At 45.7% G+C, this 26108-nt stretch overlaps 2 protein-coding genes across 2 annotated transcripts in view; both read left to right on the plus strand.

The window, feature by feature from the left end:
• SPG7 (SPG7 matrix AAA peptidase subunit, paraplegin) overlaps positions 1 to 13348 on the plus strand; it is a 33422-nt gene extending 20074 nt beyond the window's left edge. The window contains exons 10-17 of the mRNA XM_082233442.1: positions 2855 to 2979; positions 5355 to 5457; positions 7711 to 7821; positions 8556 to 8671; positions 8806 to 8962; positions 9182 to 9345; positions 10170 to 10247; positions 11272 to 13348. Of these exons, the coding sequence (XP_082089568.1) occupies positions 2855 to 2979; positions 5355 to 5457; positions 7711 to 7821; positions 8556 to 8671; positions 8806 to 8962; positions 9182 to 9345; positions 10170 to 10247; positions 11272 to 11481 (1064 nt within the window). The 3' untranslated portion in view covers positions 11482 to 13348. The remainder of the gene's footprint in view (positions 1 to 2854; positions 2980 to 5354; positions 5458 to 7710; positions 7822 to 8555; positions 8672 to 8805; positions 8963 to 9181; positions 9346 to 10169; positions 10248 to 11271) is intronic.
• A 2241-nt stretch (positions 13349 to 15589) lies between these two features.
• Positions 15590 to 22585, plus strand: RPL13 (ribosomal protein L13). Its single transcript, XM_082233443.1, has 6 exons — positions 15590 to 15706; positions 17562 to 17679; positions 18666 to 18807; positions 19634 to 19807; positions 20674 to 20730; positions 22386 to 22585. Exons 2-6 carry the CDS (start codon positions 17576 to 17578, stop codon positions 22542 to 22544), a joined length of 636 nt encoding a protein of 211 aa, XP_082089569.1. The 5' UTR covers positions 15590 to 15706; positions 17562 to 17575; the 3' UTR covers positions 22545 to 22585.
• Positions 22586 to 26108: the final 3523 nt, after the last annotated feature.

A 26108-nucleotide genomic window follows, 5' to 3' on the forward strand; every position in this document is an offset into this window, starting at 1 on the left:
AGCTCTGCCTACTGTCTTTCGGACCTGGCAGCAAGAAGCAAGAGAGATTCTCGTTTGGTTGCTAGATTTCTTTTGGTTGCTTATTGCATGCCTTGTGTGTTACTGCTATCACTGGGTCTCTTGGTAGGGACTCAAGGTATTGAGACTGGACCCATTGGTGGGTTCTTAAAACTCTCTGAAATGTACCACCTGGCTGGTTTTCTGCTTGTGTGCACAAGTGTGTGCACGTATGTGTCTGTAGCTCTAGAATTTCCTGTTCCCTAAGCTCTCTTGGGGAAAATATTTTCAGGTACTCCCTAGGGCAGGGATAGGGAACCTATGGTCCTCCAGATTATGTTGGACACTAACTGCCATCAGTTCTAGCCAGCAATGGACAGACATGATATCCAGCAACATCTGGAGCTCCACAGGATCACCAACCCTGCCTGAAATAAGTACAACATTTAGGGGAAGGCCAATGCTAGGAAGCACCAAGCGGTGCTGGAAAGGTGGCCCAAGACTTCAAGCCTTAGCTAGCCTTTTGCTTCAGCTGGTGTCTGTCTGGGAGAAGGCCTCTTCAGAAGTGCCTTGGCTGGGAGCCAGCTGAAGCTTCATCTGGCCCAAGCATAGCAGTCTGCGGTGTGCTTGACAGACCCAGGCAGCGTCTTGCTTTGTCTCTAATATTGATGCAGCCACTCTGTACTGCTAGTGTAGCTGAAACTAGATGAGTGAGGTTGAAACGATGTGCTTTTAAAAGAGTCTCTGCTAAAGCACGAAAGCACCCTCTTTTGCTTCATGCTGGCTGATCAGAATGAACTGAGCTGAACTAAGGAACATGGGGAAAGCAGCTCCTGTGAGAAACAGTTGAAAGAGCCAAGTATGTTCAGCTTGGGGAAGGGAAGGTTGGGGGAAGACATGATCGCAGTCTTAAAATATAGGAAGGGCTGTCATTCAGGAGAGTATGGAGCAGACTTGCTCTCTTTTCCTCCAAGGGTGAGGAGGTCTAGAATGAATGGGCAAAAAGTACAGAGATGCAGTTTTTAGCTGAACTTTAGGAGAAAGTTCTGAATGGCAACAGAACAGACTCTGCCTTGGGAGGTGGCAGACTGTCCTTCTCTGGGCATATTGAATTACAGCCTGGGTGGTCACCTGTCAGGGATGTTGTGCTTGCATTCTGCATTGCAGGTCCTGGATTGAGCCAGAGGGGGACTAGTTGACCTCTAAGGTCCCTTCCATCACAAAGATTATATGAAGAGTGTGTGTATGTGCGTGCATGCTCACATGCAATGTTAACTCTGCCATACATCTTTGAGCATGATTGGTGCTCCATGCACATACTGATCTTGGGCTCTACTAAATCTTGGATTTGAGCCTTGCTTTTCCCAAAAATTGAATAATCTTCCACCAGATGGTCAGAAACCTCCCTGCTCTCAGCTAAAGTGTGCAAGCAGTCGACCACTCTTCATCCCGGAATAGAAGGTTGCTTGCTTTGTTAAATTTGCCATACTTTGGGTGGAAACAGAAGTGTATGCATATCCCAGTAGGTTGAGAGAGCCTGGGTAGTTGTGTAACAGGGAGAGCACCTGTTAGATCCAGGATTGCTTCCTTTCATTCTGCCCTTTGTGCCCTGGGAGTGGGGGAGGCAGCTCCTCTCCAGGAGTCTTGTTGCCTTAATCACTCTCCGTTGCCAGTTCAGTCATGTTGAAGCTAGGGGTGTTGATTTGGGGGAGGGCGGAGAATAGATTGACAAGGGGTCACAGGATTATAAAAGGCTCAGTCTGGAGCCTTGCACTCCAGGCCTTGCTCTGATGGTGTGTCTTTGGCGAGCACTGGAAAGCTTGTTGTGTTTGGTGATGGATCTGCTGGTTGTCTGATCTATTTTGGGAGCACTTCTTCCCAGGAGCAAAGCAGCTAATGTTCTGCTTGCACTAATCTTGCCATAGGAATGAAGCTGCTTAGCCCACGTGACTGACTCCCAGCGCCTCTATTTCCTTCCTTCTTGCCTTGCAAAATACCCTGACAGACTGATGCACAGTTGTGCTTTGTTGTCTTCTGGAATTTGCCTCCACAGCATCCTGCAAGGAGGCAGAAGTGAGGTTCATTAGGTAGCAGCATGCAGTAGGAGAGTGGACCTCTGGGTTATCTGGAGGATAAATCCCTTGGGTAAGCTATTGTGCTCATTTCTTGGGCAGCGTGGGGAGACTATGCCCCTGCTGCCCCCACTCTAAGGCAGCAGTGTGTGCTTCTGTGGTTCAAGCAAGGAAGAAGCCTAGCTATATCTGCCTCATGCCAAGAGCTTCCTGTGTAGCTTTGTATTTGGCTGGCTGCATTGCCCCACAGCTGTGGTCATGCCATTTAAAGATGGCAGTTCTGGCAAATGCACGCTGCCGCTAAAATGTTATCTTCAGTATACTGACAACTGCTAGAATGCAAACTGTTAACATAATTGTGAGAGAAGTTGCATCAATGGATTAACAAATAAGTTATATGAGTGCTGGTCACATTTGAGTCTAGCGGGCTTCAGTGTCTTCTGCAATTCAGGGATTGGAATTGTAAGGACAGGACAATTAAAAAATATATATTTCTGTGTGTTCTTAGTTGTATAAAATGTGCAATAAACCATTTAAAGGAGGACATTGTGTCCAGATCTCTAGCGTTCTGGAATTTATATAATCCACATGAGTCAATTTTTGCTAGATAGGTCCATGAGCACCTGCTTGATTGCAGCCTCTCCTTTCCCCGCCCACGACCTTGCATATTAAAGCATGTTTGTGTACATTTGACCTCTCATGCAGGGAAATGTCTCTCTCTGGAGCTTCTTGCACAGGTGGCACATTCCATTCACTTCTGCTCTTCACATTTTTCTCTGTTGCAGGCATGGGGACCACCGATCATGTCATAGTGCTAGCATCCACCAACCGGGCAGATATCTTGGACAATGCTCTCATGAGACCTGGGAGGCTTGACCGCCACATTTTTATTGATCTTCCTACTCTGCAGGTATTATTTGGACCCACCTCTGCTGTGACTCTTGGATTCTGTGATTAAGGTATTGGGCAGTGGCAAAGGCTAGGCAGTGGATAGTGGACACTTTGCTTCTTTAGTATTTGACTCACAAGTGGTGCACTCAATCCCAGGAACTGGATTCACTCCATTGTTGGTTTTCTGCTATAAGGGTGTTTCTGTTGCTTCCCGTTGGAGCTCTAGCAGAATCTCGGCTTTGTGAATGGCGCGTTCAGATTGCAGGCCTACATGAGCTCAGTAAACCTATATAACCAGGTCTGCTGGGTTTATGTTGACCCACAATTGGAAGAGCACGAACCATAAAGTTCAGTAGTCAGTGTCAATTGGACAGTCAGGAACTGTGAGGTTTTCCACACAAGGTTACTTAAAATAATAATAACAACAACAACTTTTGTGCTAAGGAAAGGAACTGGTTATGCGAGAGGCACCTTTACTCCAGTAATAGTTCTCAGAACATGACCCTTGTGCCTTTGCTGTGGTGCTTTTAAGCAAAGGACCAAATGCTTTCAATCAGATTTGTGTGTGTAGATGGATGCAGATTCACACGGTATGAATTTGTGCATTTAGAACTCTTAAGGCAGGCTTGGCCTGACTTCAGTCTTGCGTGGTCTGCTTTTTAAAAACACACACACAACTGAAATCTCTGTGGTTCAAGCATGTGGTTTTTTTTAAAAAAAAACCACAGAGCTTAAAATAGCTCCCTGCTTGCATCCCTAGGTATTTGACTGCTAGCCAGGTAGAAAAGAGTCTTGCGTGTTTCCAGAAGACATTTGGGGCTTCTTGTGATCTCAGTAGGCAGAGTTAAGTGCACGCAGTGGGAAGCATAGAAAACGGCCCAAAGAAAAGGAACCTCCTTGTCCTCCTCCTCCTCTCCCCTCCATTAATCCTATGTAAGGTTTCCTTCTCTCCCCACTGCCCTCCCCGGAACAGCTCATAAATGGCTGCATCCGCTTGGGCGGTAAGCAGGACCTGAATTGAGATGAGGGTTTTCCTTTTTAAACAGCACCAGCATCCCCTCCTCCCATCTGGGGCTTCGCTATCCTCCTGCTCCTCCAGGTTTTCGCTTAAAATACCTCAAATGCCTGATACGATCTGGCACCGGAAAAGTGAGCTGTGCAGCTGCCTTGAAGGAGGAAGGAGAAGGAAATCCTGGCAGCTGAGCCCACTGCTTTAATCAGGACCGCCTGGACCAGCTGAATGAGTCACTTGCTGGCCTGTAGCCAGCTAGATCTGGCCCCCTCACCCCAATTGCAAATTGCCTCGCTTCATTCAAGGAGAGGGGAGCATCTGCAAAGCCCCAACTCTCTCTCCCTCTCCCTCTGTCCGTCTCCCCCCACCCCCACCCCCCGCCCGCTCAGTCATGCAAGTGCTATGATGATAGAAACATTAAGGAATAAATCAAAATTAATAGCAGGGGGGTATAGTGAGAGGAATGACCTTTGGAGGGAAGAGCCAATGACTTCTTGCAATGACTTATTTACATCTGTCCTGCATTTGAAAGAAGCCGTGGAAATATCCAGAGCTTGGAAAGATAGGCAAGCAAGAGAGACTCTGCCCCCTGGTGGTTTTGCCTTGTAATAATCATGGCTTTGCCAAGCTTGGCATCTTCCGTTGAGTAGAGATTCCTTCTTTCAGAAATCCTGCTTCTGAAGCAGCAGCAACCCCAAATGCATGGTGAGCCTTGTTGGGGTGGCAATCTACTCCAGCTCCTCTTCAGGCCTCTCCCAAAAGGCATCTTGATTTGAGCCTACAACAGGCGTAGCAGCCCTGCCTCATATTGCTGGTCTGCAACTTGCGTCATGACCATTGCCTCTGCTGGCTGAGGCTGGCAGGAACATCTGGAGGGCACTCTGTTCACTACCACTTGCCTACAGTCTGTATTTTCAATAGAAACTACTCAGGTTCTGTGGGGCAGCGTGCATTTTTCTACACACACGGGCACACAGGCTTTTAAAAATGCTTTAAAAAATCTTATAAGCTAAGGAGGATGCTCAGTGTTCTCAAGCCAAAGCCCACGTCCTAGTGAGACTACCCACTACACCACACTGGCTCCAATAGTTTTTGGATGGTTTATGCATGTTTTGACATAGGGATGATAGCAATCTTCTGTAAAGTCTAGAGAAGCAGTTGCAGGGGTGGCTGAAGTTCTACCTGGTCCATCATTCTTTGCAAGAATAAGTAATAAACAAATAAGAATAAGCAGGAAGGCTGTGAACCTGGGACTCCCTTCTACCCACCCTTCTGCTTTTAGAGGACAAGGTGATGTCAGCATCTTCCTTTCTTCTGATGCCCATTTGTGCCCTTCAGCATCAGCTGCGCCATGCAAAACTGCTCTGTCTTGTTCCTTGCAGGAGAGGCGGGAGATCTTTGAGCAGCACCTGAAGGGCCTGAAGCTGTCTCAGGCTGGCACTTTTTATTCCCAGCGCTTGGCTGAGCTCACTCCGGGGTTCAGTGGTATGTAAGAGCAGCTGTTTGTCTGGTTTTCCTTTGTTTTGTTGTTGTTGCTGTTTGCATCCAGCCACATGTTAGCAATCTCTGTAGCGCACTTGGTCATGTATGGCTTGGCTACCTTCCACCCGGCTGCTTCCTTCCAATGCTGCTGTGTGTGATGTGAAAGAAAAGAGGGCCAAAGCCCCCCCCCCCCGCTGTAGTTATGCTGGATGGAAATTGACACACAGACTAGTATACCTAGCCTGGTTGTGCTAAATCCATGAATTGGCCAGTTTTCCAGCATTTTTGTTAGTTTTTCTTCCAATAGAGGTAGTAAAAAACAAATCGTGCTTGGCGTGTGTGACCCAGATTTTTGTGGGGTTGGAGCTGCTGCTTCTGGTTGTGCCTGCTGGAAACTTAGTAGCTGGAAAATCAGTGCAATTATCTGGGGAAATGTTTCTGCAGTCTAAAATATTTTAACTGAGCAGTTCAGCATTGGATTAGCTTGAGAGAAACGGGTAGGACATTCCTGCTTTCCTGAGCCTCTAGTCCATCTCCGAGCTCAGAACAAAGCTGTGAATTTCCTGTTTGTGGAGTATCCTCTGTGAGTTCCCCGCTGGTGGCCCCCGCTCTGCCTCTTCCGTGATTCCTTTGAGCAGCCCCCACACCACCCACATGCTCAAAACTCAGAACAGATGTGCCTTCTCCTCCCTGGAGAAACTTGTGTGATTGTGGTCAGAAGAGCCCCAGCGGGCAATGCCAAGCCCAGGCCACCCTCTCCTAAGCCCAGTTTCAGACGGCGCTTGATTAACTCATTGCTGTCTACCATGAAGCCTCTCCTTGAGGGTCACCTTGTGGTTTTGAATCTAGCATACGGAGCACAACAGCGAGAGGCTTGCAAGATCCTGCTTATTTCTGCTTTGCATAACAGCCCCCTCACTTCCTGATTCCCCCTCCTTTGTACTCTGCTTTTAAAAAACTCTTATTTGCAGAACCACTTTTTTATTACAGTAAACTGCGACAAAGGGAAGCTGATTGAAAAGAAATTCATAGAAAGCACTAATGGTTGCCAGTAGTACCCCTAAAAAGATGTGGCAACATTCTTGACAACAGGAAGTCCAATTCAGGGAAAATAACAAATCAGAGTTAGAGATCAAGTATGTTACGTAGCCAGAGTGATAAAAAAGGGATATATTGTGCCAACAACTACATAATAAATACACTGTTAAACCTTTCAAGCCTGGAATGTCGGCTCTGCCTCTCATTACCGTGACTAAAACAAAACAATCTCGTTTTTTAAAATATGTCATAGAAGCAGCTTAAAGAAGTAGCTCTGTCAGATACTAAAAATGCCCACACTTTATCAAGCAATGCTACTGAAGTTTGATACTGTTCTGTGATTTAGGGGGGGGGGAAGTTGCCACTGTAAACAAGTGGGCTACAAGAGTCGAAGCAGGTACACATAGCTTCTTTACATAACCTAACAATGCCACAGGGGTGTAATGTGGGGGCATTGCATGTAAGGGATTTGAAAAGTTGCAGAATCTTAACCCCAAACGAGCAGCATTTTAGGGCATCACATTCAGGTATTGAAGAGGAATCTCTTGATGCAAGTGGAGAGCAGTTAACATTCAGGTGGCATTGGACATCAGGCAAGGTGGTGCCAGCAACTCAAAGGCTGCACCGCTTCATCTTCTTTTCTTGCAACCTAAGAAAAACTGATGGCTAAAGACAGGAGGACGTTGTTGCTGTAATTATTGTTATTAAAATTGTATACCAGCCTCCCTAGGGAGCCTAGGTTGGCAGACACACAATCAAAGCATTAAAAAAATGCTCCAGTATAGACACAGACAGGGAAAAGCCTCCACTTAAAAGGCTTGTTGGAAGAGGGAAGTCTTCAGTTGGGTAGAACTGGTCCCAACCTGGGGTTGGGAGGATGGTACATCATTCTCAGGGTCCAACTGGTCATATTTTGAGGTGTTGGGAAGGAAATTTCATCTCCTCTTCATAATGGCAAGTGGTGACTTGGGCAATTTCTTCCCCTACTCCTTCTATATTGGTGTTACAGGTTGGCTTGTTTGCTTGATTCCCCTGGTGTCACTACCTACCCTTCAGGTGCATCATTGGGTGCAGAGTGCTGTATCATTTTTATAACCCTCTTTGAGTTCCATGGAGGATCATTGCTTGGGAGAGCATGTTGGGCTTGATAGTTACCTGCTCTGTTCCCGCTCTCTGATCCCAAGAAAACCCAATGAGTGTGTGTTGCTCTGTCTACAGGAGCAGACATAGCCAACATCTGTAATGAGGCCGCTCTCCACGCAGCAAGGGAGGGGCATAAGTCCATCGATACATTCAATTTTGAGTACGCTGTGGAGAGAGTCATTGCAGGTAAGGTTTCTTTTTGGGAGATATATTGGTCAGTTTTCTTCAGTCTACAGTAAAGTGTCACATGATAAGGGGTTTTGCCATCATCACCAGTTTAACACAGCCAAGCTGCCAGTGGACAGCTGCAGGGTGGAGGAACATAAATGGAGTGGTGTGAATCAGGTCTGCTTAATTACAGACCACGAAGAAGCCTCTCTGTTTGGGTGTATATGTTTTACAATACCTCGGCTTTGCTGGCCTTAATGGGGGCTTTCCATGTATTGTTAGGGTCTTGCTTTGTGCATAGCCACAATCTCTGAAGACTGCCTGGTGAGTGGCAGGAGATTTTTGTGTGTTGATTTTTATCAAGGGATACATTGCTGGAATCCAACCTTTGCATATATATTTCAGCAGTTGCCTTCTCCAGAGAGAAATCTTAAGGGCTTGCCCTATCCTACATGGACCATTTATATACTCCTGTAGGGCCAGAGTTTAATAGGCTGTTTAAAAGTGGTATCAGGGTCTGAAGGATGAATTGACAGACCTGTGTTATTGCAACTATCAATGCAATAAAGAATTGTTGCTGGCTCTCTTAGGCCTTGGGTCATGATAACGGAGAGTTCTCTGACTTACAGCTGAGTAAGTGCATAAGGGGCAGAGAAAGCCTTTTCCCTTCTCAGCCTTGCAGATTAAAATAGTGGTGCACCTTCGTAGCATATCCTGGGAAATGGAATTTATGTCCTCCATCTGCCCCACAGGGACCGCTAAAAAGAGCAAAATCCTGTCGCCAGAGGAGCGGAGAGTTGTGGCATTTCATGAGTCAGGTCACACACTTGTAGGCTGGCTGTTGGAGCACACAGAGGCAGCGATGAAGGTAGATTTGCTCTGCCCTGAGCTTGGGACATGGGACATGGTAATCAAGAGCAGCTGATGCTTCTTGAACTCATTCTCTGCAATACAAGTTGGGCCTCTCCTTTTCTCTTTTCTTCCCTTCCCACTATCTCACAGGTTTCCATAGCTCCTCGCACCAATGCTGCCTTGGGCTTCACCCAGATCCTGCCAAGGGACCAATACCTCCTTACCAAGGATCAGCTCTTTGAGCGGATGTGCATGGCTCTGGGAGGGAGAGTTTCAGAAGCCATCACCTTTAATAAAGTCACTACAGGTGAGGAAGCCAAAAATGTGCTTCATCTTGTTGACCTCCTGTCTTTCAATTGTGCTGCAGGCTTCTCTTTGTTAAATATCCTTCCACTGTGCTTGAGCAATGAAGCCAATGAGCTTGCATAGACATTTCCCACCCAGAATGGGGGGGGGGTGTATCTTGACACTTCTGATGCATGTAGCACCACCCCTTAAGTTCTTTTTTATCCATTGCTTACTCCAGGGGCACAAGATGACCTGAGGAAGGTCACCAAGATAGCCTATTCAATGGTGAAGCAATATGGGATGGTGCCCAATGTTGGATACTTGTCCTTCCCAGAAAAGGAAAGTACCCCAGGGATAGGTCGGCGTCCCTTCAGCCACGGACTCCAGCAAATTATGGACCATGTAAGTTCTCTTCATGGATATAAAGCTCCAACAAAAATGCTTGCCTGTTCACAGGTTTTAAAGGGCCCTGAAGCAGAGCCGTTTTGTTATGTTGCAGTTTCCCAGGGAAAATAAGGCTAATTATGTGAGACTGTAACCACTAGCCCAGAGGAATTTGCAGTGTGAATGCCACTTTTCAAAGGAGAGGGCTTTGTTGCCCAGGTTGGCTTGTGTTGACCCTTGTAAACAGGATGCAAACAAGATTAGCTTGGCACTGCAAAGTGTGTGTGGTTATGGAGTAGGAAGGAGCCAAACTGCCAATCCTGAAGTCTAGCTGAACACCATCCCATGTCTTCCTGTACATTTTTGTTGCTGCTAGCAACATCTTTGCTGTGCTTTCCAGTTGCTTCAAGGGTTCTAGTCTTGGATAGGTCCCAGTACTAAGGGGATGATGCTGGTAGAATTCTAAACCAATAAAATCCCACAACTTATTAAGTCACTGCCTTCCTTCCCCAAAGTGGTCCCACACAATAAAAGCCGCTCATTGAATTGACTTAGGGCAAGTGCTAGAAAAAGGTTAGGACTAATCACTTGAAGGAAGCATATAAACAAAACTGGAGGGGAGTAGTTAGGCTGAACATTGCCTAGCCGTACTTTAAATGTGAGATGTGCCATCACACTCTGCACCCAACTAAGCTGTTCTTTACCTATGAGCTGTTCTTCATTAGGATCTCTGGGGCTCTGTGACTTTGCTGAAGGGGTATGAACTGCAGCTCAGAATCTTCATCTCTCTTGGCTCAGCCTTGTTGCTATAACTCCTCCTCTGGTTTTTGTATCTCTTCTAGGAAGCAAAGATGCTGGTGGCCCAAGCCTACAGGCGCACAGAGAAACTGCTGTTAGAGAATCGGGACAAACTGAAAGCAGTAAGGCTTGCAGAACACCAGAGGGATTCAGATTGAATTGGGGGTGGGGGTGACTGGGAAGCGGGAGTGATCCAGACTCAGAACCCTGCTCTGCTATTGAAAGTTCAGTGGCTGGCCATGGGCAAGTTGCTTCTCTTTAGCCTAGCTACAGGGTAGCTTGTGAGGCTTCAAAAAGTGCTTTGAGCAACTTGGCAGGGGAGGACTGGTTTTTTTAAAACAAGGTAGCAGCTACTCTGCTGAGAGCCAACTAAGAGAACAAAATGGACCATGGCTAAGATGATTCCTCTGCAGAGTCTTAGATACTGTTTTGGTTGCCACTTGCATTGGGAAACACGGCAGCCCTTTTCCTTGGCTGATAGTGGCAAGAAGCAGTGGGTTGTGGCGCATTTCAGCTCCTTGTGATGCCAGGAATGTGAAGGGAGAAACTCTGAGAGCTGCAGGGTAGGAGACCTGATGTAACATTCCTCAAATGGCCCCACATGTGCACCCTTGTCCCTTTCTTTGTACATTCACACCACTGCCATACTTTTTTCTTTCATAGCTACATACACAATACTTCTCTTAATCGTTATCTTTGCTCTATGCAATGGCACCTGCCATGGGAGAAGAGAGGTCTATGTAGAATGCAAGTTCTTTCATGCATGTGATAAACTGTCCTCAAACTGTTGCTTCCTTTGAAGATCAAGGGGGGGGGGAGGAAAAAAGAATCCTTTGAATGGAATGTGGTGTCCTAAAGCAGGTGCAGGAAACCTGTGGCGCTCAAAATGTTGTTGGATTACAACACCCATCATCCCTGACCTTTGGCCATGCTGGCTTCAGGGACTGATGGGAGTTGGAGTCCAGCAACGTCTGAAAAGTCTTAGGTTTCCATCCCTGTCCTTGAGAGTGCTTTCCTTGAGGTGAGTTGGTCCTTGCTTCAGCCAGTGGATGGCTGAGCCCCAGTGTATCCTATTTCCATGTTTAGGTTTCTCTGGCCTGTGTGTGCATGTAAATGCTTACCATCTGTCACCTTTTCTGTGTCTAGCTGGCCGATGCCCTGCTGGAGAAAGAAGTCATCAACTACGATGACATAGAAGCCTTGATTGGGCCTCCTCCACATGGGCCCAAGAAAATGATTAGCCCTCAGAGCTGGATTGAGGCCGAGAGGGACAAACAAGATATGGGAGATGAAGAGGCACCTCAGTCACCCCAGAGCCAAGAGGAGGAGGAAGAGTTTGACCAGAGACCAGTTTGAAAACGGCCAAGTGAGAGAAGGGACTGAGCAGCTTCCTTTCTGAACTAGAGGCGCAAAGAGAGTTATTTCATGCCTGTGTGTAGGCTGCTCTGCTCATATTTTGTGATGGGCTGCGAGCAGGGTCCAGCTTCCCCTGCTCTAAAAATGATCAAGCTGTGGTTGATGTATGTGCATGGGCTCATCAAGGCTCATTGGGAAGGGTCCCAGTGCCTCTGGGTCACCAGGTTACAGTTATGGGAATGTGTGTGGTCAGTCTGGGCAGAACCAGCCATTGTGTCCCAGTCCTCCCACAAAAGCAGCAGCTGCTGTGCTCTGCTTCATCTTCTTCTTTTTTCTGGTGCCACACACTGCAACCCTCTTTTGACATGACAGCAATAGCTGCATCACTAGCATCCGGAGTTTAATGCTTCTCCCCAGAACCAACAACACAAATATTTCCCTGATTTTTACACATGTCTCTTGAGGTGTAGAAAGTCTGATATGGACAATGGAGATGTAGATTTCCTTTGACCTATGTCACCATGATATAGGTCCTTTGACCTATGTAACTCTGGCCACAAAGATAGGGGCAGGCACAACCTCTGAATGCTGGTGGGGCTCCCTGGAGTGACTTGGAAGGGAGAGAGAATCCTCAAGCCTTTCAGAAAGTACTCTGGCTGGCTGGTAGCTTGTGGTTCTTACACACAGGCCTTTAGACTGAATGTGTCTCTAAAGCAGCTTGTAACAGGAGTTGGGTGGGGGGAGGGATAGACAATTTCCTGCTGTACAATAACAGCTTAAGGGAGGTGGAGTGGAGAGAGAAAGGGCTAGCTGCATTTTCAAACACACTCCATAGATTATTTCCATGAGGACTATTGTCTGTATCCTTATACAACCCTTGTCCAGATTTTCCTCCACTCCTGCCAATATTTAATTGGCAGTTCTCAAAACTGCCTCTTTTCTGAGACTACCCTCGTGCATAGATGGGATGAGTGTGCACACATTTGCACTCTGAATTGCCTCAACGTGAAGAGAGTTTGCTATTTAGAACTGCGGCTATCAAAATCCCTGGAGATATGATCCTCCTGAATATGTATTTCAACGTGATATTGCACTACGACATAAAAGAAAATCAAGCATTTCAGCACTGGTCTGTAAACAGTCCCTTTCTCCATCTCCCCCAGTGGGCCTTGAAAGAAAAGTCATTGGTGATCTGTGTGTACCACCTAGTGGTCTATTGACAAATTTGTACCAAATTGCTATATATCTGTGACAATATCTGTGGGGCAATATGCCAAGTTTCTGAATCACAGTGGCAGTAATTTAGCCCATTTCCCTCCAAGAGGGAGCCAGACTCGCCAGACTCACTGGCAGTAGCTAAGCTTTAGCACAAGGGTGGTTAATGCTTTGGCTCATGGAATTGCAGAGATGAAAGGGATCCCAAGGGCCATCTAGTCCAGCCCCCTGCAATGCAGGAATGTTAGCTAAATCATACATGACAGATGGTCATCTCGCATCTGCTTAAAAACCTCCATCTAAAGTAGCATCATATTGAAAGAAATTTTGGAGCAAGAAAGTTACGTTAAATTTAACTGTGCTGGGTCTTGGCATCTGAAATGGTTGGTATGTCTTTCCAGTTGGGTATTTCTCAAGAAAATGAAATTTGAAAATTGTTCAATTGAAGAAGTTGTCACTGGGGGAGGGATGGTGAGAGAGTCACAAGTGTTCCCCACCTAGATTTTCCCACTTTTCTTATCTTTCGAAGAGTTCTTGCTCAATGTATTTATAAACCATGGCCTAGCATAAACTGTAATAAATCTCTATCATCTCAGCTGCTTGTACCTTTGCCATCTATTAAAAAATGAAATAAAGTCTTACAGAACTCAAATACCACTCACTAGTCATTTATCGTCATTCTCAATGGGCATGAGTCATCATTTAAACTGTTTTATTACTGCAAATACAATCTATGACATTAATACGTGCCATTTTCAGTATATGCAACTCACTGTAGTCTGTTCAGTGAAGTGCACTGTGTTCCCTTGCTTAAAATGCCGCTAGTGGGGAGTCTCCTATACCTGATGCGATAAAAAATTCTCATTGGCCAAGCTATGCCAGGGCTCAATAGTGCCTGGCTGTTGGGGAGCAGGATGCTGAACTAACTATATCAGATCATACAGAGCTTTTCTTAAGTGTGTCACAGTGTTATTTGGGCTACAGTGTTATGCATGCACTATTGCTTGTAAGCCCTTTTAAGCTCAGTAAGACTTTAGATATGTGTGCATCAGTTCAGTCTACTGTAGGCTCAGGTTACTGTAGATGCTATCCGTGACATTAATATGTGCCATTTTCAACATGTACAATTCACTGCAGTCTGTTCCTTTTAGTGGCAATAGAGGAGAATCTCCTAGATTTGGCCCAACGGAGAATCTTATTGGCCACAGTTAAGGCAGTGCTCATAGTGCCTGGCCACTGGGGAGCAAGGTATTGAACTCTGATTTATCAGATGCTGCAGAACTTTTATTAAGTTTGTCACAATGCAATTGGGGTTACAATTCTAAGGACATTAGAACAGCATGCTGGATTTTGTCCAGAATTCTGTATTCTGAGTGGCTAACCAGATGCCACCAGTAAGCAGGACTTGCGCACTATAAAAGTGGTATGTTGGGTTTCCTGTGTAACGAGCACATTTCTTCAGAAATAGAAGGGGACTTGCAAAGCCTGCAGTTCTCTTCATTACTTCCATGGCTGGTTTCAGAGTAAACCTTGCCAGTTTCAGACAACCCTGAAAGGCAAACAGGCATACTGAGGGGGATGGCAGCCAACTGACCATCATCCAGCCACCTCCACTGCCTTCTGCCTGGCAACTTCGTCCCTCACTTCAGCCTGCCAACTTCCACTGGCTTCCACCCATGAATATCCACTGGTTCATGTATTCACCCTGTGCCAGGAGGGCGGCTTCCAGAACCCCCTGAATGCACCCAGACACACACCATTCACCTCAACCAGTTTACATCCACAAACACCAGCTTGCTCCAGCCTTTCAGCATCCACTGGCTTCTGAATGCATACTTCACCAGCTTCCACCCAGCAAACCTGCCAATTTCCACCAGGTCCATCACCAGACATCAGTCAGCTGCTGCTTTCTGTCTGCCACTTCGCCTCCATGTGGAAGGAGGTATCCCAGTGCTGAATGATACAGTTGTTGTCTACCATGTTCTCTTCAGGAAGGTTTATGCCTTGGTTCTCCCCTTGGCCCACCTTTATATCCAGTCAGTGGCTATGTGCTTTTGGGGCATGGGTGGTGCTGTGATCTAAACCACTGAGCCTCTTGGGCTTCCAGTCACATAGTCGGTGGTTCAAATCCGAGCAACGGGGTGAGCTCCCGCTGTTCTGTCCCAGCTCCTGCCAACCTAGCAGTTCGAAAGCAAGCCAGTGCCAGTAGATAGACAGGTACTGCTGTGGTGGGAAGGTAAATGGCATTTTCGTGTGCTCTGGTACTCATCATGATCCTCCACCCACCAGCAGCTGTTTAGTCATGCTGGTCACACGACCTGGAAAGCTGTCTGTGGACAAACGTCAGCTCCCTTGGCCTGAAAAGTGAGATGAGCACCGCAACCCCATAGTCGCCTTTGACTGCACTTAACCATCCAGGGGTCCTTTACCTTCTTCTACCTTTGCTTTTGTGGGAGGTGAGTTCTTGTGCTTTTGAGCCAACCCAGGCAGTAGTTGGTGAGGCATCATCACCTCCCCACCCCTCACAACGGTGAGTGCAGTTTCAGCAGTAGTTTGTTCCTTTGCATTACCTGTGCCCTCATGTGCTGATACCAAGGAAAGACACATTATGTGGGGAGAGGGACATTTTTCAGCCCCATGGCTGCATTTTCCTCTGGCCAACCTTTAGGGACTACATCCCGATGGTGGGTGGGGTCAAATACCAAACGGAAAGGAACAGTAAATGAGACTCTTTGAATAGGAGACTCCCTTCCCACGCCCCTCCATCCATTACGAGCCGGCAGAATTGAACGGCCGCGGTACCTTTAAGATGGGCGCCATCTTTGTTACTGGCAAGACAATGTGTTGGACATAGCGGCTGACGCCAGTTAGGGTAATTCCCTCTCCCTGATTGGCCGCGGACGGAGCGTTTCGCGTTTCCTGAACCGGGTCACGCACGGCGGCTCAGATATCCCAGAGTTCCTGGCGAGAGTTCTTTCTTTTTCCGGCCGGCCATTTTCTCTCCCGGGAGGTGAGTTCTCGTGCTGGGGGGAGGCCTGGTTGGCTATCCGCCTTCATCCGTCGTCTGCGCGGGGATGGGGGACTCCGGGGGCGGACTCCGGGGTTCTAGAGGGTCTTGTGGACGTTACGGAAAGGTTATGGGGTCCCGGTGGGGAGACTGATGGGCTCTTGCCTGGTTGTTAGAGGCGATCCTTTGCGCTCCATGGAGCTTCTGGATCTGCCTCGTTATTTAGAAAGGCCCAGCCAGAGCTCAGAAGTGGAGCACACAGGCGGGCCCAAGCCCAGCCTCTGGCGCCTCGGTTAGGACGGCTAGCGGCCTTCGAGGGGCTGGTGTCACCAGAGCATCCAGTGGTGGGTAAGTGAAGCCAGCGTCCCGGGGGCACCCGTAGCTCATTCATATCGTGGTACCAGGTTCTGTCTCTGGCCAAGAGTTATTGCACCAATTAATAGGATTTGTAGCCCTGTTAGTCAAGCTACAGCTACAGTATTTCGGAGTGATATTGGCTAGTGAAGAACGACCTATTACAACTCATTAACTGTAGTAGTTTTGGCTAAAATGCAATGTCCTGAAGAAGTGCAGGGCATTTGTTTTGCTGGGTGCTTTCGTGTTCATTGAGGATTTTATTATTGACTCTGCAAAAATGGTTTCCCCTTTATGGGATTTAGTCAAGTGTAGCTCCCTCGGCCTGCAAAGCGAGATGAGCGCCGCAACCCCAGAGTCGTCTGCGACTGCACTTAACTGTCAGGGGTCCTTTACCTTTACCATTGTATCCCTGAATGCTAATGAGCTTTTGAACGTTTTAAACAAGCAGTTTTAAAGCCACCAGCTTTTTCTTATTCATAGTGAAATAAACCATTATTCTTAAGCTTAACAGGGTTTGAGTCAGCTTGAGGTAGGTTCCTGTGTGGGGATGGAGTCTAGTTTAGTGGGTGTAACACAGACTTTGCCTGCAGAAGGCCATAGGTTTAAGCTCTTGGATAGCAGGACGAGGAAGACTTTGAAGAGCCACAGCCAGCCAGATCAGTCAGTATTGGGCTCAGTGGAGCAATGTGCAGAATCTGAATGAAGGCTGCCTTGTACGTTTGGCTGATATGACCCCATATTTTACCATTCTGATAGGGCATTGGCAAGAGGCTCCAAGTTAGATCTTTAGTATCATTAAAAAAAAATGAAGTCTGTGTATCCTTCATACAATGTGACAAGTCAGTCACATTCAGAATGAGACATTACTTTGAATAGGAAGTATGGGGTTGAGGGATAAGACAAGAGTGAGGGGAGGAAAGGGAAAAAAAAAAGATATTTAGTATCTTGAATGCCTTTGCTAGGGAAGACTCAGTATTAGTCTGAACTAATAGCCTGATCCTAAACAGCAGTTTCATATGTAAGGGAGGGCCCCATAGTTCAGCAGGAGTACATGTAGAAGGTTCATTCTCTGGGATCTCCTGTTGAAGGGTTTTGAACCTGGAAGGGCTGCTGCCAATCACTGTAGCCAGGACCAGCCAAAATTAAGCAAGTAGGTAGCTCCTTATGTTATTGTAAGGTCTCTTGCAGAAGAGATGCTGCAGAGTTGCATGTTTGATACTGTTAAACAGAGTGTGGGATACTTGATGAACGGATCAAAGTTCTTCCTAATAAAAGTAAAAGGTTTCCTGCATCATAACTGCATTCTGCTGCAAGTTTCCAACCTTTGGCACAATTAGGAATCCAAATGCTAGGTTTCCATTGGGCTTAGAAGGGCATAACATTATATGTCTCCAGTATACTTCACAGAAATGTTGCAAGGATAAATAATATTTTGTATGCTGAAAAGAGATGTTAAAATGGAAATCATAAGGAGTCTAATCCATACTGTTTGTATTTTCAGGGACATAAGGAGCCATGGCGCCCAGCCGGAATGGCATGATCTTGAATCCCCATTTTCACAAAGACTGGCAAAGACGAGTGGCCACATGGTTTAATCAGCCTGCTAGGAAGATCCGCAGGTGAGGTGTGCTGAGCCCCTTGCATTTGTGTTCTTTGTGTCCAGTGCTCGGCTAACATACAGCTGTCTGGATAATGCAAAAGGCAAGCAAATGTGAGCCTTGCCATTTTTGGCTTTCTGCAAGACACTCGTTTAGTTCTTCAGCCAGATGATGAAAATTCTCCGGAATCTCTGTACCACATTGATGACCCTTTGAACCCATATAAGCTGATGGCTGTAGCTTTTTTTATTTCTATCTACTCAGTTAAAGGATTGAAAATGGAACTGTCTTAATGCCTTTATATAAATCTCTGGTGTTACTGCAGTTTAAATACTGTCTGTAGTTCTGATTTCCACATCTCAAAAATGATATTGCTCAGCTGGAAAAGGTGCAGAGAAGGGCAACCAAAATGATTAAGGGGTTGGAGCAACTCCTATAAGGAAAAGTTAGATTTGCAACTTGTAGTTTGTGGTGGGAGCGAAGGTGAGTAAGGAGGGACATAAGAGGCATAAAATTATGCATGAGTTGGAAAAAAGAAGTAATGTTTTTTTCTCACATAATACTAGAATTCCAGGTCTTCCAGTAAAGCATACAAAAGGAGCATAGCTTCACACATCACATTGCTCAAACTATGGAATTTATTTGCACAAGAGTGGTGCTAGGATTTGATGAATTCATGGAAGATAAGGCTATCAGTGGCTCCTAGTGATGGCCAGTTCTGCCTCCAGAGGCAGTATGCTTCTGAATAACAGCTGCCAGGAATTACATGAAGCAGTTGCACTGGGGACCTGCTTGCAGGCTTCTTTTAGGTGTCTGATTGGCCAGGTTGCTGGACTAAGTGGGTCTTTGGTCTGATCCAGCAGGACTTCCTTTGTTCTTATGCTTTCCTTATGCCTCCTTCCCTTGCAAGCAATCCCAAGTTTATCTGTAAGGGGAGCTCAGTAAGGGTTATATTTGGAGAGAGAACAGGTTTAACATAGCCCTTTTGTACTTCTTTCTGCACCCAGGAGGAAGACCCGTCAGGCGAAGGCCCGTCGTATTGCTCCACGTCCAGTATCTGGACCAATCAGGCCAATTGTGAGGTGCCCCACTGTACGTTACCACACAAAAGTCCGTGCTGGTAGAGGATTCAGCTTGGAGGAGCTGAGAGTAAGTAAAAAAGCATAGGTGTCTCTTAACACATGAGTGCCTGCCTCTGAAATACAGGTTGTTTTGGCTTGTGGCATATGATATTTGAGCTAAGATACACAGGAATCTGATGTGTTTTGTACAGTGGTTGGTGGGGCTTCCATATAACCAAAAAACTTCATTGAATCAGATTTCTTGGAGGATTAGTTTTTGTATTTATAGTGGAAGTTCTTGAATTAAACAGATAGAGAGTTTTATAGCGATAGTATAGCTAATCCCTGTTCCTTCAGAGTGGGTTATACGAGGATCTTTAGGCAGTTAAAAATTAAAACCCACACCCTTCTGTTGTCTGTTTATAATTGCTTAAAGGACAACAGTTTAGCCTTACATATTTTTATTCAGTATTTTGGTGGAGATTTCTTTTTAGGTACTGGAGAAAAATTGTTTGGCCAGGTACATTAGCATCCTACCAGAAGGTCTCTCTTTGTTGCCCTTGCAAGCCACTTGCCATTTCTTTGAGAGTCTTTCAATCAGATGATGGCTCTGTCCCTGGAATCTCAGTACTGTGATTACTTACCTTTTGAAGCTTTCCTTCTCTTTGTAAAAAAAAATTATTAAAGAGTTTCAAAACAAATATTTTGTTAATACATTAGCAGAAAAACAAAGAAAACATAGGGTAACAACAATTTTTGAAAACATTGCTATACTATTATATAAAGTATAAATATTGTTAAGTAGACAAGTAAGAAGTTTTCCAGCTGATGACTGTTCTGCTGCCATAGCAGGTACAGGCTGGCAATGTACAAGTTGCTTTTACTTGTGGCTTAGGTTAATATGCTTTCCCTAGATGGCTGGCATCAACAAGAAGTTTGCCCAGACAATTGGTATCTCAGTGGACCCCAGGCGCCGGAACAGGTCAACAGAAGCCCTGCAAGCAAATGTGCAGCGGCTGAAGGAATACCGCTCTAAGATCATTCTCTTTCCCCGGAAACCTTCTGCCCCTAAGAAGGGCGACAGTGCAGTAAGTATATAGGGGAGAATTTATGGGGAAGTAGATGTTGCAGGAGAAGGGAGCTTTATTTCTAATAAGTCTGGTGGGGCGAAAGCTGTGCTGCAAAGCACACTATAAAGCTCCCAAGGACACAACTTCCAAGGAGTACTTGATTATGACTGGGGCACAAAAAAGCTTGCATCCAGTATAAGAGGCAAAAACACTACCTGCTTTCCATTGCTGGTGGTCACATGCTACTTCAGCCACAACATTACAAGTTTGTTCCAATATAGCCACCCAAAGACAAGGCCACCCCCATCCCCTCACCACCAAGGAAATGTGACAAGCAAATAGATAGATAACCCCCACAAGTGACACTGACACAAAACCACTAAGTAGAAGCATTACCACCCCACTCACCACCCCCTCCCTCTCTTTTCTTCCCAACCCAATACTGCATGCAACATTAATGTCTCACAACAAATGAAACTGATCTGTAGAAAACGCAGCTTGAAAAAAGAGGATGCACATATATTTGTAAACTAAGAAATCTTTAATAAAAATTATTTTTAAAAAAGTTTGTTCCAGGGCCCTCTTCCTTAGTTGCTATGATTCTCAAAGTGTGTACATATGTCTTTAAAGACCTTGCAGTTACCTGTATTGGAGAGAGAGCAGAAGTGTAGAGGAAAAGTGAGATGACAGCACTATACGGCTAAACTGGGAATTTTGGTATTCTTTGTTTTCAACTCTGCCTAACCTTGCCCCTACAGTAAAATTTTTAGAGGCTCCCTCAGCACTTGTATGACATAATCCAAGCTAGGTTTTTTTTTCGTGCTGTCCAAAAAAGGGAGGTGGAATAAATAAGTTAATGCCTGAACATTTTCTTCTCTCCACAGGCTGAAGAGCTCAAGATGGCCACACAGCTCTCTGGACCAGTTATGCCCATCAAAAATGTAAGTGACTTCCATAGATCTTTCCTCTGAAATTTATAGACATTGTAATGGGAAATTTCCTGCTTCCAGCATGGTTTCTTGAGTGTCAAATGATGTTCTTTGACCTAACAAAAAGGAGCAGCTTCAATGTTGTGTTGGCTACTTCTTATTCACTCAATCATAGTTATGTCCTTGGAATCTTGCAAAACACAGGTTTGCAATCAATATTGAAGTTTGTTGGTTGGTTTTTCGAGTAAGTCGTACACGAAATCTGAACAAGTGAATGGTGGTATTTCTAACAGAAATACTGAAGTACTGAATTTCTAACAGAAATGGCATATTAAAAAAGAAGCAGTCAAGTAGGTGGTTAGCCTTGGTTAGCTCCTGCTTGGGATTGGTCTCTTCTAAAGTCCTTACTTCTCACAGTGCCTCTGGGAAGCCCAGCAACAGCAGGGCTTAAAGAAAACAGCCCTCTCTGCTCTTGCTTGTCCTCCAGCAAGAGGTGCTCAGTGCTGAATTTCTGGATATGGGTGCTCAATTTTTTTTAAATAGAAATAAGGTGACTGCCCTGGAAATCCAGTATATTGAGGGGCAGTATATAAATGTAAAATAAACTAGTATACAACTATAGCTAGAAACCATTGACAGTCTCCTACCACATGAATTTGTCTCATCTCCTTTGAAAGCCACCTAAGCCAGTGGCTGTTGTCACACCTTGTGGCAGTGGGTTCCACAAGTTAATTAGTCATTGAGTAGAAAATGACTTTTCCTTGTCTATTCCTCTTGTCTATCTTGAACCTACAGCCAGTCAGTTTAATTGGGTGACCCATGTGCTCCAGAATTATGAAAGAGGGAAGTTCTCTACTATGCTTCTCCCCCCCCCCCCCCGAAAAGCCCCAAATATTTTAGCCTTCCCTCATAAGAGAAGATGCTCCAACCTGTTGGTCATTTTGGCTGCCTTTCCTGACTCTTACTTCCTTTTTGAGACTGCTGGCCATAACTATTCCTATTATTCCAAAAGTTGATATCCTCTATGTTTATATTCAAGGCCCTATGCTGCTGACCATCTTCATTTTCAGTCCCTCTAACTGATCACTAGATTTTCTGCTAGTGATGCAGAAAATGTTTTCTGCATCATTTTGGCAATGAATTTTTCCTGTGCCTGGACTAGCCATAACTACTCCACTGTCAGTGTGTCTCTGAACTTCAGTTGCTCAGAATTACAAGTGAGTGAGGGAGGGTGCTGTTATGCTTAGGTTCTCCTTGTGGGCTTCACATTAGAGCATCTGGTTGGCCGCTGTGAGAACAAGATGCAGGACTAAATGGGACGTTGGCCTGATCCAGCAGGCTCTTCTGGTGTACTGAGTGCTGCTACAGAAAGGGGCTAAGTCTGCATACATATTCTATATTTTGAGCACATTTTGTCCCAAAAAGAATTCTGGGCACTGCAATTTGTTGAGGGTTGCTAGGAATTGTAACTCTCTGGGGGATAAACTACACTGCCCAGAATTCTTTGAAGGAATGAATGTGATTTGGATGTGCTTTAAAGGTAAACTGTATATACAGCCTGTGACTGAAAAGTGTTAGACTGAACCGTATTGTGGGCAAATCAGAATCAGAAGTGGGAAGAAAGCAGCTTTTTTGTGTGTGCCCTGATTGTCTGGTTCTTTCCTTAGGTCTACAAAAAAGAGAAAGCCCGGGTTATATCAGAGGAAGAGAAGAATTTCAAGGCTTTTGCCAGCCTGCGCATGGCCCGGGCAAATGCTCGGCTCTTTGGCATCCGGGCTAAGCGAGCCAAGGAAGCAGCAGAGCAGGATGTGGAAAAGAAGAAATAAACTCTTTGTTCGGAGCATGTCAATAAAGGATAGATTTGGAACTATGTGGTGCTTTTCTTAGAGATGTGGGGAAGAGCAACATGGGCTGGGAATCCTGGCACTTGAGCATAGCCCCTTTGCCATCTCCATCTCATGCCCACTCATTTTTTGTGGGCACTCCAGTAGTTGGGCAAGGAGGCTGGTGCCACTTGGGATTTCAGTATTGAAGCAGCCTGGGGAATGGAAGGCAGTGCTAGTTGGATCCCATTTTATATTATTAACTCCCTGGTTGGGGGATGAAAGGGGCGACCTACCATTCCTTGCTCACTTAGGTTCCCTTTTGGCAGATACAGAGCTGGGTAATTTGGGTATTTAGTAGAACAGAAGGTGATAAATGCAAGTTCCTTATATATGTATGGGGAAGAGCCATAGCTCAGTAGTAGAGCATCGGGTTTTGGATGCAGAGGGTCCCAGTTCAAGCCCCAGTAGGGCTGGGAATGTTGCCCAACTGAAACTCCAGAGAGCTGCTGCCTGTCAGTGCAGACATTACCAAGCTAGATGAACCAATGCTCTGACTTGGTACAAGATGGCTTCTTAAATTTTTTACACTGAATCTTGCAAGGGATTCACCAGAGATACCTGATTCTTACCACAGTGCCATTTTGGTGTCAATTCCTTACTGGATTAATGTATACCAGGCGCGTTTTCTGAGAACAAAAGTGAGCTCAGCTGAAGTGAAGACCAAACAAGCCACCAGAGAATCCGATGCAGTTATTTTCCAGGAATGTACTCTTTACTGTCTGGATGAGCTGCCTTTTCACCTCTGCTGCATCCCATTGAGGAAATGAATGTACTTAGTCGATTAATAGAAGCTGGGCTTGGTTGATCACTCAGCTCTGCTGGAAAAATTGAGTGTGTGCTTAATGTGGAGTGCAGAGGATCCTATTTACAATAACTAGAGGGTGTCTATGGGAGTGGATGGGAACCACAAGTCCGGTTTAGTTTTACTAGCCAAGCCATAAATGTAGCATTGCCATTTATCTACCCATCCCCATAGGTCATCTGGAGATGAGATTAATGCTCTTGACATGCTACAGATCTGGAGCAGGTAAAGTTACAAATCCCCCCTCATGCTTCAGTAGTCCATTCTGTGAAATTTTGTGGACACAGAGCAGGTAGGCGTCACATGTTGCTCTGAAGAAGGGCTGACTTGGGAATGGGGTATAGGTGTATGCACACATTAGTTTGCATCCTTCTGTCTCTAGAGACGATGGAGTGTGCCTTCAGGGGTGAAGTCAAACCACTGTGTTGGCACTGAAGTGACCCCTGGGGCACAAGCCTGGACAGTGAGTGTATGGAGGTCCTGGGCTGTCCAGCAATACACCTGGCACCAGCTTGGCAGCAGGAGTTGCTGGAAGGAGGTGTACTAGATGCCATCCAACCGTCTTGGGGACTCCGTTCCAGATTTTTGTAGGGTTTGCTCCTTAGCTTTCCCCCCCTGAAGATATTCCACAAAGCAGCAGAGGTTTAGGACCAGAGTTTTCCTTGACATGCCCCATCTGCCCCTCACTTCCCTGTACAGCGTGTGCAGAAACCACCTTTTTGACTGTTGGATCCACTATTAGTTTTGTTCACTCAATCCACCGGAGCCTGTCTTTGCGTGCAGAGAAAGTCCCTAACTTTCTGACGGTTTGAGACCCATCAGCTGCCCTCACCTGGTGTAGCTGGCCAGTTGAAACTGTTCCTGGGGTATTGTCACTCTTGCATGCTGACAGCTGCTATAGGTGAGAGCTGAGTGCATGGTGGGGACTGAACTGAAGGTGGACAAACTACCCCAGAAGGAGCATGATGTGTCACCTACCAGAGGTACTGCCCCTCCCTTTATGCTCCATGCACTCCATGTGTGCATTGCTCCAATAGTATATTTAGGAGGACACAATTGCATCTCTTGTTTGGCTCAGGGAGATTTCACAGCTTGGAGCGGTGCTTTTTGTTCTGCAGTGGGAGCTTGCACATGAAGTCTCTGCACTGTTTGAAATCCTGCCAAACTTGAAGTGTGGTTTCGTCCAACCTCTTCATACTAGGCTTGCACGTGATGGATGGAAGCTGAGGAAATCTAAAGTCAGCCCATTTCTAAGTACAGGTTCAGTCCTCTGTGTCTCCACATATGATCATGTACCAGGTGCTGGGGGTTACGGTAACTGCTTGACAGTCCAGGACAGCCATTGCAAATCTGCTTCATGCAACTGAGAAAATGGCCCATGAATGCTTGTACCAAAATAACTGATTTCATATGTGGCTATCACATTTCTTGTTTTGACCACCATGAGAGAATTCATTAACTAACAAGTCTAATAAATCTGTCTCTCAAAGCCCGTGCCAATGCCCTGGAGGCTCTTCTTTTTTGAAGAGGGAGGGGTGCACATCTGGAGTATCTCCATCCCTTGGCTGAGTTAACTAACCCAAAGGAGAAATCCTCTCCAAGGCATTTTTTTCAAAGAGAGACATGCAGGTACATGCTGGTTCCACTTGGTGGCAGTAAGCCCTCAATTTAGCAGTAAGTTTAACACTCAAGTTGTTGAAAGTAACAGAGTTTTGTTTCCAGGATTTCCTCTTTACAACCTATAACCCGTGTGGAAGTACCCTGGAGACTCCTGTCTCGAGGAGCTGACCTTTGTGATTAGATTTGATCTCTCCTTTGGTACCTTTCCCTCACTCCCTGCCTCTAGTTTCTCAGCTCAGCTTCGGAAGGGTAATTAATGACCAGGGCCATTTGACTCAAAATGCCACAAGGTGGCAGTGTAGAAACTAGACTTTGTTAAGGTATCACTTTCTCCAGTGCTTCACAAGGTGAATTGTTGCAGTTGCTTAAATTCTTCTTTCTTTGCAATACCTATTGAGAGAGCGAGAAATAGAATCAGAGTTGGAAGGGACCATGAGGGTCTTTTGCCCAACATGGGGTTCAAACTCATGATCCCAGGATTAAGAATCTCATACTCTTATGTCTCCATGGCGACTCTTTTGGCTCATTGCATCTAACATAGAAGAGCTGCTATCATTTTATATATATATATATATATATATATATATATATATATATATATATATATATATATATATCTCATAGTGCTTAACCGCAGTTGAGGCATGCTTTATCCACCATTTCAATAATTGCAACAACCCTGCATGGTAGATGATAATTTCTATATTCCGAATGTGGATGGCAGTCTGAGAACTGGTGACTTCCTGATTCACTGCTCATCCTTAAAACTCTTGGGAAAACAAAGGGTTTGGGGAAAGCCCATAGCACAATGGCAGGACATGTGCATGACCTGCAGAAGATCCCAAGTTCAATGCCCAGCGAGATTGATCCATGGGTCTGACTCCATATCATGCAGCTTCCTGTGTTCCTGACGCTAGGCCACGGGCCCCTCCAGCACGTAGGGTAGGAGTTTCAATGAGTGAAAAGGCCGTTTTTGAAAGGCAGGGCTGCACTAGATCAATCCATCTGAGCTGTTCTACAATAAAAGAGCAAGAGAAGAGCAGAAAAGATGAGACATTGGCACTAGCCAATCTGACCTAGGC

This window comes from Podarcis vaucheri (genome assembly GCF_965113315.1).
Source record: "Podarcis vaucheri genome assembly, chromosome: 7".
NCBI classification, from domain to species: Eukaryota; Metazoa; Chordata; class Lepidosauria; order Squamata; family Lacertidae; genus Podarcis; species Podarcis vaucheri.

Coding starts and splice junctions, on each gene's coding strand:
- RPL13 (XM_082233443.1), top strand. CDS start 17,576: ATGGCGCCCAGCCGGAATGGCATGATCTTGAATCCCCATTTTCACAAA. Junction 18,808..19,633: donor TCAGCTTGGAGGAGCTGAGA/GTAAGTAAAAAA, acceptor TGCTTTCCCTAG/ATGGCTGGCATCAACAAGAA. Junction 19,808..20,673: donor CTAAGAAGGGCGACAGTGCA/GTAAGTATATAG, acceptor TTCTCTCCACAG/GCTGAAGAGCTCAAGATGGC.